This window comes from Mauremys mutica, chromosome 2, assembly GCF_020497125.1.
Source record: "Mauremys mutica isolate MM-2020 ecotype Southern chromosome 2, ASM2049712v1, whole genome shotgun sequence".
Classification (NCBI taxonomy): Eukaryota; Metazoa; Chordata; order Testudines; family Geoemydidae; genus Mauremys; species Mauremys mutica.
The window spans coordinates 291,455,066-291,475,079 of NC_059073.1; the positions used below are offsets into that span (position 1 = coordinate 291,455,066).

At 46.8% G+C, this 20,014-nt stretch overlaps 1 protein-coding gene across 4 annotated transcripts in view; it reads right to left on the bottom strand.

The window, feature by feature from the left end:
- Positions 1 to 1,557: 1,557 nt before the first annotated feature.
- SETD2 (SET domain containing 2, histone lysine methyltransferase) overlaps positions 1,558 to 20,014 on the bottom strand; it is a 145,056-nt gene continuing 126,599 nt past the window's right edge. For 2 of the 4 annotated variants that reach the window (XM_045003713.1, XM_045003714.1), the window contains 4 exons: positions 5,575 to 5,646; positions 4,931 to 5,011; positions 3,283 to 3,384; positions 1,558 to 2,336 (listed from right to left, as the gene is read on the bottom strand). In XM_045003713.1, the coding sequence (XP_044859648.1) occupies positions 2,175 to 2,336; positions 3,283 to 3,384; positions 4,931 to 5,011; positions 5,575 to 5,646 (417 nt within the window). In that variant the 3' untranslated portion in view covers positions 1,558 to 2,174. The remainder of the gene's footprint in view (positions 2,337 to 3,282; positions 3,385 to 4,930; positions 5,012 to 5,574; positions 5,647 to 20,014) is intronic. The other 2 variants (XM_045003716.1, XM_045003715.1) reach the window with 1 other exon arrangement.

Genomic DNA, 20,014 nt, shown 5'->3' on the forward strand with positions numbered 1-20,014 from the left:
GCACTCCCGAGCGGTAGCCTTCTACTCCTCCCCACGGCTGGCGGGTCCAGCCTCATACAGCTCAGTGAGTAACTCGTTCTCCCTGCTGCAGAACCCAAATCATCCCGTTCCACCCACTTCTGCCTCCCCAAACAATTCCGGCTCCTTCCTTGGCCTCTACATCCTGGCCAGTGTTGTGGTCCCAGCTTACACAGCTATCCCCATGCGCTGCCGTCCCTCAGAAATCCACCCCTCGGCATTCTGATCCTATTCGTTGCCTTTGACTAAACTCCCTCTGATTTGTCAGCACCGGCCTGGGCTCCTGATTGCCAGACAGAGGTGCAGTATTCCAGGCTCGGGGGCACTACTGAGGGGGCAGCGTATGGGCTTTGGATTCTACGTTTGTATCCAGCCTCTCCCCTTCCCCTGGAGTGTAAGGACAGATGTGCGGCAGTTGTTTTGGGTCACGGGATCCCTCGCTCGCTAGATTGCAGCAGTCCTCCCCGCCCCCGCAAACAGTCAGTGGGAAATCTAGAATATGAAAATGAGGCTACTTGGCTCAATGCTGCAGTCCGTGCAAGGCCCAGGACTCCACTCCAAGGCAATGACTAGGTGGCTGTCTAAGGATGACAAGATCGGGAGAGGCGGTGTGGTCTGAGGGAGAGGGCACTGGCAAGGATGTCAGGAGGCCTGCGTTCTATTTCCTGGTTCTGCCACCAAGTCACCATGAGACTATGGAAAGTCAGTTACTCTGCCTCAGTTTCCCCACATGCAAAACAGACGATGAGCCCCTGCTTGCTTGTAAACACTCTGGGATCCTTGGATGAGAAGTGCTAAGTGTTATTGACTGGTATGAAATCTATATTCTCTTTCAGCCTTACTTACGGGGAAGCAAGTAGCTCTCGGGGGATTTCCACACTGCCACTGAAATATGCTGGCTGAGAAAGCGTATGGCCATTTCAGTGCAATTGTTACTGGCCATTCAAAAGCCATGGGCTCCAGTCCTGCGGGGACTCCTGCACTGGCAGATACCTGTGCCACCAGAGAAATCCCTTTGTAGTCAATGGGAAGTGTGAAGCTCCTTGCCACACAACAGTCATGAAAAAAATCTATCCCAAGCACAAAATCCACTCCTCTTCGCCATGACGATCCTGAAAAAACTTGCCGCCTTCTCCCAACTCTGCTGCTGTGCCGGGGTCTAGTGAGTAAGGCACCTGACTAGGGCTCAGGAGAGCTGTGTTCTGTTCCTGGCTCCACGCTGACCAGCCGCAAGGCACAGCAGCACCCTGTGCTCCTCCCATTCTGTCTGTTTCCACTGTAAGCTCTTCGGGGCGGGGACTGCCTGTCACTATACAGAGCCTAGCACAGTGGGGCCGGGATCTCTGCTGGGAGCGCTCCACAGTAATCATTTTGTCCTCTCTTGGACATGGAGGACGACACCAGTTACCGAGAGAAGCTGAAGTCCCGGTAGTGGTGTCTGTCATCAGTCCCACCGCTGTCTAGTTACGTTCAGAAGGATTGAGAGAGCTTTTGCCGTTCCCCTTGCTTGGCTCACAAGCGACTTGCAGGCCAAGGACGTTCTTTCATTTCATTTCATTTTATTTTTTTAAATTTTTTTTACATAAAAAGTTCAGTAAAAATTGGATAAAGTAAAATGATTTAAGCAGTAAAATCAATCTTATCAACATAGCACGAGGCCTGCCAGAAACCCAGAGGCTGCCTGTTCCTGAATATTTACATGATAACTGATTAACCTTGCAGGAGAACAAAAAAACAAAAACAAAACTATCCTTACAAAGTGTTCCCGTGATATCAGCACGTGTCGGGCTAAAAGCAAAAAAAAATTATCAATATATTCACATATACGTTAAAATATAATACAGATCTCGGGGACACAAGATGTGCGCATGGGTCAGTGCGCCAAACAGCACCGCCAGATTTGAGACCCGGGTTTGCCTGCGAAGAGGAAGAGGATGGAAGGAGCGGTCTCCACTCCGCGTCGCCCTCCTCACTCCCAAACAGCGGGCAACTGCTTCATTTCATACAGAAACAGAGACATTTCTGTCAAAGAATAGGCAGGGTCGGGTCAGAACTGAGAGTCCCGTCCAAGCCAACAGCCTCCGAGGTTAGCGGGGAGGATTCCTTCTCATCAGGTCCAAAGAGGATGGATCGCTCCTTCCAAAGGTTAGAGGTGGTTATTCTAAGTCCGTGTCCTCTTTGGGCTTGTAAACCGCCCCAAACTTCTGCATGTATTTCTTAATGTACTCCTTAGTTTTGTGCTTCACATTCTCGTTGCACTCCAGATCCTCCGGGTTCTTGCAGTATTTCAGCTCCTTGTTCATCACACCATGAGTCAGCTGGAAAGGAAGCAAGAAATGCAAAGGTTATTCATTGATCCAGGAAGCTGGAAGGGACCTGGAAGGATTTCATGTGTGGGGACGGCTGAAATGGAAAGGAGGACTTTCCTATGGATGGAAGCAGGGATTTTTGGACAAGCTATTCTGCTATCTAATGGGGTAATGGAATGAGCTGGCACTCCGAAAATATTGCTCAGATCTACCCTCCCTCATCATAAAAGAACAAGGGAAAATCCAGTGAAATTGAAAGGCTGCAAAAGTTTAAGCTAGAAAGAAATCCTCTCTTACACAATGAATAATTCACCCGTGGAACTCATTGCCACTAGATATAAGTGAATCCAATAACATCGCGGGATTCCAAAAGGATTACATATGAATATGGGTAGGGATAACATCTGCAATTACATTAGACAGAACAAAACCCCCTCGCTGCCCCAGAGCCAACTGAGCCACTGAGGGGAGCTAGGAAGAAACGTCCCCTACTGGAAAGTTGTCAGACAACTGACCAAAAGAGCGTTTTCTCCTTCCTCAAGCAGCTGGCACTGCTGGCCACTGTCAGACAGGCTTGCAGACTAGATGCTATCTTCAGGTGTGGCATGCTGCTCACAGTGCACCGGCAACATAGGAAGTGACTGAAGGGAAGCATCCCTTTCCACCAGCATGTTTGCTTGTCACATGCCTGCGGACTGGGTGCAGGTGTGAGTGAAGCTAGAATTTGTGATCCAGCCCCCTAGGAGCAGAGAAGGCCCAGAGGGTGAAGGGAGGTTAAGCCCCAAGGGTGTTTGAAAACCACGTCCATCTCCTCTGCATTAGCTCCCCCAGAACATGTTGGGCCTTCCAAGCACAGCGCCAAGAACGACAGCTTCTCTGGGGTTCCTGAGTGGAAAACCATTCCTGTGTTTGTTTTAACCCCGCGTGCACAGATGCTGTAATAAAGCCAAGATACCTTGCGTGCTAAGTGTTTGAAGTCTTCCGTTGTGGTTATCCTTCCTACTTTGCAGTCAGGTTTGCGGTAGGGGTTCAGGCACTGCACGATGAACTGAGACATCTGGAGATGGGAAGGAGACACACTGGTAAATGGGAGCGCTTCATGCCATTGCGGATTAGCTACTGACAGTTCTGTGCCCAGGAACATTTGCCGGAAGGGGTAAAACCCATCCCTCCAAACCTCCTCCCACACGACATTTGTGCTTTCACAATAGTGAATTTAAAGACAACTGTCAATAGAGCTCCAAGATAGTGTTAAAGTTAAAGCTTCTTGGTGGATACTAAGGGCAGGTCCCACCTCCCACTCACACCAGCAGCGACTAAGAAAAGACCACGTTTCAGTGTGTTCAGTCCCGTTGTAGGTTTGTGGCAGCTGCCGTCTTTGGCTGACAGACTGGGCGGATGGACATGGGACCTTCACAGCTAAAAGCCTATAGCTCAAGGGAAAGAGCTATGGCTCTGTAACAACTCATATCCTCTGCATGCGGGCACAGAAGGGGCCTACCCCACACCAACAGCAGTGGGTTACAGACTCTCTTGCTGAGTAATTGTTACACAATTTCCCTAGGGCCACCTATATTTTCTTCTTCTAGCTATTCCTCTCTCAACATGCCTGCTCCACGCACGATAAGCACACGCAGAAGCCCAGCTAGAACAGTGAGCTAACTTTTGAAAAGTAACCAACTCATGTTATTACACGGAAATGTAACCATGGACCCAATCCTGGACTCCTTCCCCAGGCAAAGCTCCCTTTACTTCCGTAAGAGTTCAGGCTGAATAAGGTGGTCAGGATGGGCCTTCTGTATGCGACCTGCAGGGTTATGAGTATCTTCAGTCCTGGAGACTTTACATCCCACCTGTCCTGCAGGATGGGCACTGGGCTTTTCCTTTAAGACGGTAACTCAGGGTTATTGACAGGTATTCAGCCTGCAGACAGGGGAGTCTCATTCGATTGTGACACAGTCACTTCCAGAGTGCGGCCTACCTAACCATACTGCATGGGAAACAGCTCCTCTGCTCCTGCTCAGCTGCAGCGAGGCCATCTCATGAGACTCCCCTTCCCACAGCTCTGAGCCGCCTTTATGCCCCAAGAAAACCCTTAAGCAGGGTGTGTTCTACTGTCCTGGGTCCTTCACTCTGCCTGCCCTGAAGAGTGAATTCCACTGAGGTAATAATTGGAGATATACCAATCTCCTAGAACTGGAAGGGACCTTGAAAGGTCATCGAGTCCAGCCCCCTGCCTTCACTAGCAGGACCAATTTTTGCCCCAGATCCCTAAGTGGCCCCCTCAAGGATTGAACTCACAATCCTGGGTTTAGCAGGCCAATGCTCAAACCACTGAGCTATCCCTCCCCCTATAAAGCGACCCTCCCTTCCTGAGAGAGAGACTGCGGTGAAATCCTATCCCATTTAAGTCACTGTGAGCTTCCTCAGCATTTCCCTCAGGGGTCTCTTAAGGCTCCAAGATTGCATGTATAGTAGCTGGTCTAAGGGATTATTGAATTACGAGCCTAAGTAAAGACTCAGACTCAGCTCTTCCACAAAGGACAGGACAGTCTGCTGCCCTGCAGCCCCCCGCTCTAGAAAGCCCATCTCAAAACCCTTACCTCTTTCCTGAACACTTCTTTGCTCTTCTTAGCCAGCTCACTCGAAGTGTCGGCTTCTGCTGTTTTGGGTTTTTTGGAAGACTGTGCGGAAGAAAAAAATCGAACTGTCACTTTCTGATTTATAAACACAAAATACAAACCAAACCAAGCTGGTCCCATGCTGCTGCAACACGAGAGACATTTCCCCATTCCCACCACTGACATGACAAGAATGTGGGGCTGGCCCAACAGCCTCGCTTCCAAGTAATTTTGAAGAGTAAGAATTCCGAGGACAAGGGAGGGTTATCACGTACCGTAGACGTCACTCATCATTCCTGGAGCACACGACTGGGCCCGAATGTCTTTTGAGAGTTACAAGCCTGCTCTGTTTCTGCATTAAGACTCCTTGTGCTCATCTGCAAGGCTCTGTAGCAGCCTGCACCTCAGCTCTCCTTGCACTCTACCCTAAGCCTTGGCCACTCCTCTTAGAGGGCTTGTCTACACAGGGAAACTGACTGGCGTAGCTACAGCACATTATTTACTCCAGTACGGCTCTGCTGGCGTAAGTCCGCCACATAGACAAGCCCTCAGGCTCTTTTCTTCCACCCACTTGCAATTCACTGCCGATAAACATCCTACTCTTCTCCAGAGATCTCAAGACTCACTGCTGCTGGCTCACTTTCCATCGCTATTCTCGGCTCCGGAGCTAGTTGTTCTCTCACTCGTGCCTGACCACACTGAAAACAAGAAAGCACAAAATCGTAATAAAATGGATAATCCTTGCAAATAGCTCATTTCCTCCTACCCATTTATTTGCCCAGCTTCCCCTCCTCCATGTCCTGTTCTGATGTGCTCTAACTCAGCATATGAGCTCCTCAGGCCAGGAAACTGATTTTCTCTTTTCTCTAGGGTGCTATATAAATAATTACCACTCAAAAGCTAAGAGAACATTAAGGTTGCAGAGTCAAGCACTTGAAAGTCTGTAAATGAAGGAATTAAGGAAAAGAGTACATGGTCATGTAATTAAAAATGGTACCATAACGTATATGCACAAGGTGACTGAATCAACATGGCACAGACCACCTTCATCTGGCCCCCTTGCATGTACATTATGGTACAGTCTAATTACATGATCACATACTATTTTTTCCTTAATTCTGGCATTTCCTGACTCCTAAGGGCTTGACTTTGCAACTTCAATGTTTTTAACAATTTTGTAATTTCCTAATTAAAAAACAAAATAAAACAAAATTTCTGTTTATTGCGTGGAACCATACTGAGCCCCAACTCGAGTCACTGGCAAGGTTCACACCATTAGATCCGCAGCGTAGTCCTCTACCATTTGAGCGAACAGAATAACTGGTAGCAGTAGTAGGTGGTTAACTTCTATGTGGGTCAGGCAGGGGGATGAGAGAGACACTTTGCCAGTCAGTTTCACAGCCATTTGTCCCTAGCTTGCCTCCCACCCCCATAGGTCCTCTGCCTCTGCTCCTATTCCAACCCGTTCTCCTCACCCTCTGGCTTCTGCAACCTGCTGCTTCTAGTCTCCCTCTGCATTTGAGTCAGGATGTTTCCTCCTCCTCTTCCACGCTGCCTGAGCGCCAGCAACAGGAGCACAGGCACGCTGCTTTCAGTTCTGGCGCCCAGTGCCACGGCAGCCAGAGCATGCTCAGTGCACACACCATTAACTGCCAAATTGAAATCTCTGCAGAGCACATGAAAACCAGGATTTTTCCAGAGGTTCATAACTTCAGAGGCCAAATCTGCTCTTTGTATTCCCTCTCAAGAGAAAAGACAGTTACCTGTTCCGTCACTGGCATTCTTCGAGATGCGTTGCTCATGTCTATTCCACAGTAGGTGTGCGTGCTCGCCACAGGCACCGGTGCCAGAAGTTTTTCCCCTAGCAATACCTGTACTGGGGGAGCACCGCTGTGACCCCTGGAGTGGCGCCTCTATAGCACGCTATAAGGGGAGCTGTGCGCTCCCCCCACCCTCGGTTCCTTCTTGCTGGACAACTCCGACAGAGGGGAAGGAGGGCGGGATGTGGAATAGACATGGGCAACACATCTCGAAGAACGCCAGTTATGGAACAGGTAACTGTCTTTTATTCTTCGAGTGCTTGCTCATGTGTATTCCACAGTAGGTGATTCCAAGCTATATCTGTTGGCAGTGGGTAGGAGTTACGAGTTCCCAGGACGCAGTACTGCTCTGCCGAACCCGGCATCATCCCTAGTTTGGGAGACGATCGCATAATGTGAAGTAAACGTGTGAGCTGAGGCCCACATGGCCGCCCTACAGATGTCTTGGATAGGGACATGGGCTACGTAGGCAGCCGATGAGGCCTAAGCCCTCATTGAGTGCACCCTGATGATCGGTGGCGGGGGAACCCCTGCCAGATCATAGCACATACGTATGCACGAGGTGATCCAGCGGGAAAGACGCTGGGTGGAGATTGGTTGCCCCTTCACACACTCGGCCGAGGCAACAAAAAGTCATGAGGATTTCCGGAACGGCTTGGTCCAACCCAGATAAAAAGCCAGCGCCCTAGGCACATTGAGCCTGTGGAGGTGGCGTTCCTCGTTGGAGGAATGAGGCTTAGGACAGAGCATGGGAAGAAAGATGTTCTGTTCCATATGGAAGGCGGACACCACCTTCAGGAGAAATGCCGGATGTGGGTGAAGCTGGACTTTATCCCTGTGGAAGACCATATACGGGGGTTCCGAGGTCAGGGCTCTGAGTTCAGAGACACGACGGGCCAAAGTGATCGCTACAAGGAAGGCTACCTTCCATGAGAGGTGAGACCAGGAACACGTGGCCAAGGGCTCAAAGGGAGGCCCTGTGAGGCGGGACACCACCAGGTTTAGGTCCCATTGCGGCACAGAGCGTCTAGCATAAGGTCAAGGTCTCTCAGGAAGCGGGAGGTCATAGTATGGGAGAAGACCAGCCTCTCCCCTTTCCTTCTCTTGGCACCGCTGCAAGGTGGAGCCCTTCCCCTGCTTCTTGGAAGGGGAGCGGTGCCGACTGGGGGAGGGGGCCTCACTGCGCACGGATGACGCGGTGCCGAGCACCGAGTCCGCTCGGCGTGCTGGAGTTGGGGCCAGTGCTGATTCCATAAGGAGAGCTTGAAGCCTAATGTCCCTCTCCTTCTTAGTCCACGGTTTGAATGACCTGCAGATCTTGCAGCGTTCACTCACGTGAGTTTCGCCCTAGCAGCGGAGACACTCGGCATGTGGATCACTCCTTGGCATGGAACGGCGACAGGAGTCGCACGACTTGAAACCTGGGGCACGGGGTATGCTCCGAGCCCACTCTAACAACTGAAAAACTACTAACTCTAGCAAACGGTACCACTAAGGTCGATTAGAAAGGCTGCAGCAGAGCTGACGCACGAAGTTCCAACCACCTTCACTGGCGGCAAGGAGGAACTCAGGGTGGGGGGAGCGCGCAGCTCCCCTTATAGCGTGATATAGAGGCGCCATTCCAGGGGTTGCAGTGGTGCTCCCCCAGTATGGATACTGCTAAGGGAAAAACTTCCGGCACCGGTGCATGTGGCGAGCACACGCACCTACTGTGGAATACACGAGCAATCGCTCGAAGAAGAACAATATCTTCTTGAGGCATCGGCAGCACCAGCAGGGACAAAATTCCTTTGGCCATCTGGAAGGCGTCAGGTGCCAGAGACCAGTACTACTGCCCGGGGTGGCAGGTGGGTCCCGGAGGGTGCTCGATAGTCTGAACAGCAATGTTGGTGCCTGGCTGAGTTCCAGAGATGACAAGCTGCCCTGTGCAGGTCTTTGCTCTTCTCCAGACTTCCCTTTCCCTTACAGGGCATCGGGGAGCACCCTCTCCCGGTGTGCCTTCTCCGCTTCTTAGCAGGCCCCGGGGATGGAGACCGGTGCCGGGCAGACGTCGGTGCCGATGGTGCGCTTTGCACGGATGCTGGTGCTTGGCACCAAGTCCAAATGGGCTGGCTTCATAAGGAACGCTGTTAAACTTATGTCCCGTTCCTTCTTGGTTCGTGGCTGGAAGCTTTTACAGATGCGACACTTGTTGCAGACGTGGGTTTCCCCCAGACACTTTAAGCAACTCTGGTAGGGATTGCTGCTGGGCATAGGTTTCTTGCAGCGTTCACAATGAACGAAGCCCAGGGACAGAGGCATGCCCCATCCCTGGGCTAAGTCCCTTAAGGGACTTACTAACCTATCTCTATAACTACTCTAAGGCCTGGTCTACACTAAGGGCGGGGGTCGAACTAGGGTACGCAAGTTCAGCTACGTGAATAGCGTAGCTGAACTCGAAGTACCCTAGTTCGAACTACTTACCCGTCCAGACGCCGCGGGATCGAAGTCCGCGGCTCCAAGGTCGACTCCGCCACCGCCGTTTGCAGTGGTGGAGTTCCGGAGTTGACCGGAGCGCGCGGGGAGTTCGAACTATCGCGTCTAGATTAGACACGATAGTTCGAACTCCGAGAAGTCGAACTCACCGCGTCGACCCGTGCGGTAAGTGTAGACATACCCTAAGAAAACTAAGAACTACTTCTGACAACTATGTACACTTAAACAGAGTAGAGAGAACCACCGGTAGATTTGCTTGCCAAGGCAAGAGAACATTCCAGCACCGTTACTGGAGTTAAGAAGGAACTGAAGGGAGGAGGAGCCGGCTACACCTCTTATACCAGTGCATGCGCATGCGACTCCAGAGGGCGCCAAAGCCGGTCCCCTCTGGATCCTACTGAGGGAAAAGCTTCCGGCAGCGGCAATGCATGTGGCAAGCACACACACCTAACATGGAATGGACATGAGCAAGCACTCGAAGAACAACAACATATTTTCTCTTGTCTCGTTTTCAGAAGTGGCTGAAACATCTTAGCTGAAACTTTCAAAAACAATTCAGCCTATAGCAGTCATCCAGCACAGAAAGCTTCATCCCAAACAGTTAAAGGTTGGCAAAGTTATAAGCAACTGAAAACAGGGTCTTATAACAATGTTAGCTAACCTGAACTTTAGGAATAGCTAGCACTCGGCCTGTAATAAATGGCAGATCTATTACACTAATAATGAACATCACTTTGATTCCAAGGGGAAATACTGCCCTGTTTCAAAGGGTCTTGTGCTCAGGAGCATACACATATATATTCATTCTGTTAACAGCTTGGAAGTCCCCTTCTATACAATCAGAGGCAACAGTTTTCAGTATTGCCTTTCATGCTACAGGACACCCAGGAGACAGTAGTGGAAATATCCATAGGGAATTGAAGACTGGACCAGAAAACTCCAGGAAACCACATGCCCCTTATGGCATACATTTTTCAGTGGAACGTGAACCTGGTTTCCCTGCTAATGGATCACTTTCAAGTAGCAAGGGGAGCCTATGATTGCTGTTGCATTGGTGAAGCATGCCAGGTTCAAGTTTGCTATTAAGAAAATCCGTGCAGGACACTCTGATTCTATGCAAACTCCTCTGTTGCAGTGGCACTGGAACTTTGGAAATGCTCTGCTGTGTTGGAGGGAAAAGGCAGCAATGAGTAACAGAGCAAAGAAGGGCTGGGAGAAAGTCCTCCCACTCCCACAAACCAGGGTTTGTCTACATGGGACATTAGCGTGCAGCAAGCCAGAGTGTGACCCTACAGCGCACTAGCCATAACGTCCCATGTGGACACTGCTGAAGTGCACCACAAGGTCTATAGTGCGCTTTGAGGCACTCCCATTTCAAAACAGCAGTACATCAAAGTATACTGAAGAACTTCCAGTGCATTGCATCCCACGTGGACACTGATACAGCTGCGTGACAGGCTAAAGCATTGTAGATTCACACCCGAGTTTCCCGCACACCAATATCCCACGTAGACAAGTTCACATTTTCCATGGAAAAAGCTAAAATTTGCAAGCCTGGCTACTTGAATACAACTGGTTAATTCAGAGAGACCTAATTCCGGTTCTCTATGGATTACTGCGGTTAGCATTATTAGTGCTCAAGTACATTTAGCTAGAGGATAGGAGGAGGAAATTGGAGGTTTTTTCCTCATTTTAACATGCTGTTACAAATGCAATTATGATTCTGTAACTTTCTTTCCCTTAACCTTCAGCACCATGGCTGCTTTCGTTTCTGGCGCTTAAAGCTCTTCTCATTGTTTCCAGGATGAGTCTGCCCCACTTTTTAAATACTTCACCCCATATTTCTGTGGAAGGGAGAGATGTTAATACTTGAAGCTATTAGACAGCACTGGCTTACAATCTGCAAACTACTCAGATCTGTGGGGTGCATTATTTTATGATAAATGTTTCTAAAGTTTTGTTTTTAAAGGGATGTTATGTTTATACAAATGCTCACCACGGCTCTCCCTTTGAAATCAATGGGACTATTCACTGAGACACTACCTAAAGCTATCTTAGAAAAAGGACCGAAGAAATGGATTAGATGGCATGTAAACTCCATCTAAACTGCCCAGGTTTAATACAACCTCCAGCTGCCTTAAACACTTTATGTAGCACTCAACTCTCCTGCATTATGTTTTCAAACAAGTGGCATCATTCTGTGCATGACACTACCAGGAAGAAAAACTATTTATTATTTTATAGGACCAGGTGTGCTAGGCCCTTCATAATACAGGGAGAGAACTCAGCCCCTGCTCAGAGGTTTGAGGTGCTTGACACAACCAAGTAGTGACAACACACAGTAGTGAGGAATGGGGCAGGGAAGGGTGAGGGTTATACAGCAATAAGAGCACATGGTTATTTGGACTGGTCATGCTCACCCCTCATGGAGGTTTGATTACCAGGTTGTTCGGTTTTTGGGAGCTTTCTTTTGTTTTAAAGTTAGCGGTGATCAGAAATTATGGCGTCATTGTGGGCACTGTACACATCCTGCAGTTAACCCGGGGCCTCCGCCTAGTCACTCGGTCAGCAGTTCTGCAGAAAAGGACCTGGGGTTACGGTGGACGAGAAGCTGGATATGAGTCAGTGTGCCCTTGTTGCCAAGAAGGCCAACGGCATTTTGGGCTGTATAAGTAGGGGCATTGCCAGCAGATCAAGGGATGGATCTAGACTGTTCTCAGTGGTAGCAGATGACAGAACAAGGAGTAATGGTCTCAAGTTGAGGTGGGGGAGGTCTAGATTGGATATTCAGAAAAACTTTTTCACTAGGAGGGTGGTGAAGCACTGGAAAGGGTTACCTAGGGAGGTGGTGGAATCTCCTTCCTTAGGGGTTTTTAAGATCAGGCTTGACAAAGCCCTGGCTGGGATGATTTAGTTGGGGATTGGTCCTGCTTTGAGCAGGGGGTTGGACTAGATACCTCCTGAAGTCCCTTCCAACCCTGATCTTCTATGATTCTCTCACCTCACTGAAATCTAAAAAACCTGACATGCAAGCTAGACACACAAGAATCACTCCACCCATTACCAAAGGGCAGCTACCACAGGTGTAAAACGCAGCAGCTATAACTGCACACGGCAACGCTACCCAACAGTCTAGGGGAGATGGTGAAGAAGAATGGGGTACTCAGTTGAAATTGCCATGGTCATTTAGGGAGACAGATTGTTCCAGCTGGAATTTGACCAGGGCACCCAGATTAATATGCATTCTCTTACATCCCTAATTCAGGATAGGAGTTCCCAGCTTCACTCTGGCATGCTAGAACCTCACCCATATGGCTCACCAGAAATCCTATGCTAGGAATAGCTAGAGTAGATCCAGGAGGACCATATGTATTTGTTTGCTGTCACTGTATAAATACATCTGAAAGTGTGTGATATCTGACTGGAAAGTGGTGAACGCTTTTAAGCCAACCCAATGGTGCAACTCAGTAGTAAACGAAGGGCAGAGTTTGAACTCTGGACTCACAAAGCAGCAGGAGCTGGGAGTGTCTCTCAGATGTTCAGTTCCTCACGTGCAACCAACTGGTGACAGAAGGATGCTTTGTGGAAAATGTGAGACATTTTAGTTTCAATTGTGGCACTTTGGGGGATGGGAGAGGCTGGTGGCTCATAGGCAAGCAAAACAAACTGGACCAAATTGGAGCAATGTGTCCTGAAATGCTACACAAGGAGTTCTTTGACTCCACCTGTTTTCTCCCTTCTAGTCTGTGAAGGGACAATCAATCTGTTGACATAAGCTCTTAAAAACTTAAAAATGAAAGCTCATAGTCTGAAATATCAGGCTGCCATATGGAAAAATCACATTTCATTGCAGCACCGGGATCCAATATTAACGGGTATGGCGCGCAGCCAGCTTATACTGTGTTTTATATCAGCTTCCCAAAGACATGGGAAGTCAGACTGGCGCACTCTCAGACATTTGGCAGGGCCACTTTCATTTCATTTTACATCCCCATAAATCTGATGTGCTGAGACAGAGCTGGCCTTGAGGGAGCTGTGAATCACCTGGACAGAGAAGTAAAGGAGATGCAGTATGTAACAAGCACGTTTTATCTCCGCAGTTTTTTTCTTTTCTTTTTTTTTTTTTTTAAATACATGGGGTGCTGGAGTCTAGTTTGCTTTGGGTCTGTTCGGCCAAAGTCCAGCTTTATCCACTCCTCTAACCAAACCTGGATATTTGACAGTAGCTGCCAGTCATTTACTAGCAAAGTGGTGCCAAAAATACCTTCAGAGAGGGCCTTGCTAAATGTTCTTGATTTTACATTCGACATGGACATCATCAGGACTAGTTAATCACTCAAAAGCAAAATGGGATTTTCAGATTAGTTTAATTAATGGTCCTGTAAAGTTAATATGGCCTAATGATAAAAATCAGGGCTTTAGAGCAGATCTTTACCTTCAGTTGCATCTGTTCCTCTCTATTTCCTTAAAAAGTAACTCTTGCTGGTTTCAGTCTGGGATCTCTTGCCAATTAAAATTTAGATGACAGAAGCAAGAAACAGGTAAGTTTTTAGTAATCCATGCACTGCTTTAATCAGTTTAAGTAGTACATAATGCAAACTGGTCCTGTCCGTCATATACAATACTATAAGACTCAGATTTGTTGAAATTCAAAGATGTAGCTACAGTTGCATTTGGCAAGTTCCAATGGACACTATCCCATTACCTATTTGAACTAATAAGTGATGATATCAAGAAGGTTGAGGTGTTAAATGCCTGTTTTGCTTCAGTCTTCATTACAAAAGGTTAATGGTGATCAGATACTCAACAAATTAATACTAAGAACAAAGGGGAGGGGCTGCAAGACAAAATAAAGAGAGAACAAGATGAAGAATATTTAGATTAGCTAAATATATTTAAATGGGCAGGGCCTGGTGAAATTCATCCTAGGGTACTTATGGAACTAGTTGAAGCAATCTCAAAACCATTAGCAATGATCTTTGAGAACTCATGGAGGACTGTTGAGGTCCTAGCGGATGGGAGAAGGGCAAAAATAGGACCCATCTTTAAAAAGGGGAACCAAGAGGAATTACAGACCAGTCAGCCTAACTTTGATACCTGAAAAAATACTGGAACAAATTACTAACAACCCATTTGTAAGCATCTAGAGAATAACAGGGTTATAAGGAGTAGCCAGCATGGATTTGTCAAAAACAAATCTAATTTCCTTCTTTGACAGAGTCCTGGCCTAGTGGATTGGCAGGGAGGGGAGCATGAAAGGGAAGCAGTAGATGTGATATATTTTGATTTTAGTAAGGCTTGACATTTAGACGCACATGACATTCTCATAAGCAAACTAGGGAAATGCAGTCTAGATGAAATAACTATAAGGTGGGTGCACAACTGGTTGCAAGACTGTACGGAGGGTGTATCTAGGAAGGTCTTGTGGGGGGGTCAATCTTGAGTCTGATATTATTCAATATTTTCATTAATAACTTGGATAATGGAGTAGAGAGTATGCTTATGAAGTTTGTGGATGACACCAAATTGGGAGAGGTTGCAAGCACTTTGGATGACAGGATTAGAATTCAAAATGACCATGATAAATTAGAGAACTGGTCTGAAAACAAGATGAACTTCAACAAAGACAAGTTCAAAAGTATCTTACTTGGAAAGGGGAAAAAAAAAAATCAAATGCACAGCTACAAAATCGGGAATATAACTAACAGCTGAAAAGGATCTGGGAGTTGTAATGGATCACAAATTGAATACGAAGCAACAATGCAAGGCAGTTGTGAAAAGGCTGATATTCTGCAGTGTATTAACAGGACATGGAGGTAACTGTCCTGCTCTACACTTGGCACTGGTGGGGTCTCAGCTGGAGTAATGTGCAATTCTGGGCGTCACACTTAAGGAAAGATGTGGACGAACCGAAGAGAGTCCAGAGGATGACAGAAGGTTTGGAAAACCTGACCTATGAGGAAAAGGGGAAAAAATGGACATGTTTAGTCTTGAGAAAAGATTGAGGGGGACCTGATGACAGTCTTCAGCTATGTTAAGGGCAGTTATAAAGAGGACAGTGATCAATTGTTCTCTGTGTCTACTGAGGAGAGGGCAAGAATAATGGGCGTAATCTGTAGCAACAGAGATTTAGGGTAGATATTAGGAAAAGCTTTCTGTCTATAAGGGTAATTCAGCGCTGGAACAAGCTTCCAAGGGAAGTTGTGGAATCCCCCTTAGTGGAGGTTTTCAACAACAGGTTGGACAAACACCTATCAGGGATGGTCAAGATTTACTTGTCCTACCTCAGTGCAGAAAGCTGGATTTGATGACATCTCAAGGTCTCTTCCTGTCCTACATTTCCATGATTTTATTTCTTGGATGCATGAACACTGCTTGCTTGATGGAAGAACAAAGATAAACAAGACAAGAATCGCCACAGCCCTGAAGATATTGATTTGACATTTCTAAGAGTATTCTGCTGTGAAAAGAGGGAGCCAGCCAGCCAGCCAGAATCACCACGGAGTATACTGTTCTTTACATTACAATGCAGTAATTAAGGCAGTTTCTGAGCATGCCATGCTGTCAGACAGTGACCAAAAGCCACTGGTCTCCTCCAGTCCCTTGCTGATGCACCCAGCTGTGAAAGTAATGCAATGCAATATTAATATCTACTCCACACGGAAGGCAACAAAAACCACTGCTCCTGCCAATCTTGGTCTACATGTGAGTAACTCTTAGGCCTGCGGTGGTTCCCTTGCCTGGGATCATTTTTCTGAGCATAAGCAGATTACTACAAACAAGAGACTCACCCCATTTTGGCAAGGGCCATATAGATACTGGAGAACCAGCAGGTCTGATCACACAATCCTACCTCCATGTTGCGCAGATGTTATGCTGACAACACAGTTTACCGTCTGAATTACACAACAGTGGAGGTGAGCTCAGGGAATAATAAATAGACAGTCAAAGACTTCAGCCTTAATTTCTCCTGCTAGTAAATGACTAACATTTTCTCTTGCTCAGCGCACCCTTTCCTACCTTGTCCACCAGCACCAGCACATCCCTGTCTTTTAATAGATTTGTAAGCATGTTAAGTGAAAAATCAGCTTGTACGTCACACATGAAGGAATGGTAGAACATTCCTGAACTGCTGCCTCTGTGTATATTTAGAGCTGGATGACCCATGCCTTCATCGGAGGGATGGTATGCCCCATGTGCCCCCCCCCTCCAAAGTATAACTGCATAGCCATGGCTTGTTAATTAGTGCTACAGGCCAGCAGTTGGAAGCTTACACAGGACACTGCATACACCATTTTGGAGAGAGCAGGCTAACATGGTGGCAAGCTTTAAAACAACACTTACTGAGAGGGGTGGATTAAAATAAAGATTGAGAAATACATTCCACAGGTATTCCTGGCTATTTTGAACAAGGGCTAACAACAAATCTGAATACTTATTCTTGTCTACAGCAAACAGCGCACTGGTCCTTGAAACGCAACCTCTTACAGGAGTGTTTCAAAGTTAACATTCTGGATGTTTGGTAGAGCCTAATGAAATGAAAAATGGTGAACAATACTTAGCACTTCTCCGTAAACCTCAATGCATGATTACTACTGTCCACTTTTCCAGATGGGTAAACCGAGGCACAGGGCGGGGACGTGACTTACCCAAGGTCATCCAGCAGGTGAATGGCAAGGCAGGAATAGCACCTCCATTCTCCTGCCTCCTAAGTGCAGTACCCTAGCCCCACTGTACCAATGCAGGTGTTCTTTTTAGAATCAAAGCAAATACAACTTTTCTCCCCCAAACCAAAAGTGTTTTGAACTTACTAAAAGAATGTGTACGCATTTGCAAGGAGGTGGGATTTTAAATTCGGAAGCAAGACATAAGTGTTTTGTAATAAAACGAATGCTGGGTTTTAATAACATTTTCACAAAGAAGTGAGGCAGTTATGGGCTTTTAAGTTTTATTGTTGAGGGCTTTCTTAAAGTGAATTAGTGTTAGTATATTCTACTTGCTGGCTGAACATCAAAGCTCATTCATTTCCCTCATCTATGGTACCCAGATCAAAGGGTTAATAATGAAGAGCAGATGAGTTAATTTTGACCCTCTACACAGCACAAAAGGTAAATGAGATACCACATAGAGAAAATCCAGAGAACATAGACTATAGTCAGATTTCACAATGGAGTCTGTGTATGTTTGGAAAAATTTACTTGCATCTAGGTATCTGATTGTGTCAGTAAACACAGGCAGGAGGTTATATTGCTGCCAAAAAGGCAAATCCCGAAGTGCAAATTACTCCATACCCTGGGCTGCTAAAACTGGCTTCAAGCCAACTCTCTTGGTACAGAATTCAGTCTATTTTACCCCCACATGGCAACTCAACATCATGTTCAAACTAATGCAACCAGAGCCTCTTTGATGGGCACTTTTATGAACTGAGAATTAATAATTAAAGCCAAATTTGAAGTCTGCCGTGCCAAGCTAAGGCTGGTTGTTACCCTCCAGAGCCAGCAAAGCTTCTCAAATAACACACAATTACAGACTCCAGCCAGTATGCGCCACAACTTGATTTAGTGGGGTACAAGTGGTTCCAATAAAATGCATCCTTTAAAGAACTAAGCCCAAGCGCAGTGGTAAGATTCTGCATTTGGTGGTACAGAAGATACTGCCACAGCCAAAATGCAATCACGTGGCTTAACACTGGGGAATGTTTTGGGGCCGTATGTTGTAACAGTAACATTTTAAGATCCACAGGGCCAAATGATGCTCTCACCCTTACGTGTAAATACTAGAGTCACTATAGTTGTGTCACTGCGAATGACAATAGAATTTGGCCTGTAGTATTCCAACATTTTTATATCAGACTTTGGTGCAACAGTAAATTGAACAACTGTGACACCTTACACGTATGAAGATAATAAATGGTATTTACCCTTAGATTTTAAGAAGTGAACAATGGTATGTCTCTCCAACTGCAAAGTAATATTTAGAAGAGACTAGTTGGGGAGTGGAGCAGGACTCTTCTATTTTATTTTAAGACAAGCTCCATTATTACACCCTGAAATCCTATAGCTATCAGACATAAACAAATAATTATTGTCAGGTATTTCAGTGGTCTGCTCTAAACTGCAATGTTAAAATTCTGACATGCATCCTAGCCAGTTTCCTTCTGTAATCCTTCAACACTTCATGCAGAGGAAAGAGCAATTAGCATCCTCTGTATCAAGCACCTTACAAGGGAACTTGCTTACAAAGGGAAACTGACAAGCACTGCAGGTTCTTAGTTTTGTTTAGCAGCCAGCTCCATCTAATCATTGGCTGTGTGCCACTGAGGCGGTCTGCAGGGTGGCAGCTAGATGATATGATTTTTGCCCTATGGATGTCTAAACTGGTAGTAGCCAATGGCATGTTGAAGTGCGTAAGGGAAATAATGTATATATTTTAAATCTGTACAGTACAAAAAGAAGGATCCAAGCTAACATTTTTTCTTCAATACCCAAGAGAAACATTTTCTCTGTCCTAGTACACGTGTGTGTTATTCTCTCTGGTAGGGTAAATGTATTAGTCACAATGCCAATGGTAACCACTTTGTTGCTGGCTCCCCCCAGTGCAACTTGCTGGGCTGCTGTCATCCATTAGCATCCCGCTGAAAGCAATGGAATATCAGAATGCACCTGACACACAACACCACAGCAGCTGCATTCTGCCTATACAGGCTCGGAGGCCCAAATGTTCCAAAGTGTACAGCACATACCCAAAGCCCAACGAGCACACACACAGGAGTGGATGTGCATGTAAATCCCTGCCTCACAATGCGTGTGAAGGTCTGACACACAAGACTTAGCTCTTCGACTGTGCTTTTATCTATAGATCTCAAAAGGCTTCACAAAAGGAGTGCAAATATCATCACCACCATGTTACAGATAGGGAAACAGGCACAGAGAGGAAGCCCCTTGCCCAAAGACACGGGTGAGTGACCAAGTGGGGGAAGCAAACCCAGCTCACCTGAATCCCACCCCAATGCTATCAACTGGAGCACTGCAGAAAAATTGAACCAAATGGCTGACAACAGTGAAGTAGTTAATAGCCCCTTGCCTAAAAATCAATGGGTTATGTCATGGGTATACGGGATTTATTTATTAATAGATGCCTCCCTGAGGTGACGCTATGGCCCATCTTGTGAGTAGGGGGTGATTTTAAACCATTACTTCTGTGTTACTTCTCTTTGGAGAGAGGGTTTTGAAACGGGTACATCCAGCAGTCTGTCTTGGAATGAGGAGTCCAGAGTAAAAACTGAGCAACCTTTTGAAAAGATGCATTTTCTTTTTCTAATAGGTAGAGCACAGCCCAGTTGTGCCGCACACCCCACCAAGTGAGAGCACCATAACCCTGTGGTTGCTAAGGCCTAAAGGGAACCCGGGGACAGTAGATAAGGATCAGCTCATTTCTTGATCCCTTCTGATGTGGATGTTGTGATACTGCTTCTGCCACCAGTGCCCATCAGCCAGCCCCAGAGCAGCTTCTCTGAGTTCCTCCCCAGCCCTTTGGAAAATCACTGCCTCACCGCACATGGCTGAAAAGTGATCCCATACCCACAATCTTTGCAGCCACAAAGGACTATGGGATACAGGGGGCACCAGAACAAATCTTCAGCCATTTTGTTGTGGATTGTGGTCCAAAAATAGTCAAGAATCTCTATTATAAAGTTAAAATGATTCTAAGTGAAACTATTAATTTAATCTTTTATAGTAGCCTCTCCCACCCTTCACATCTCCACTACTCC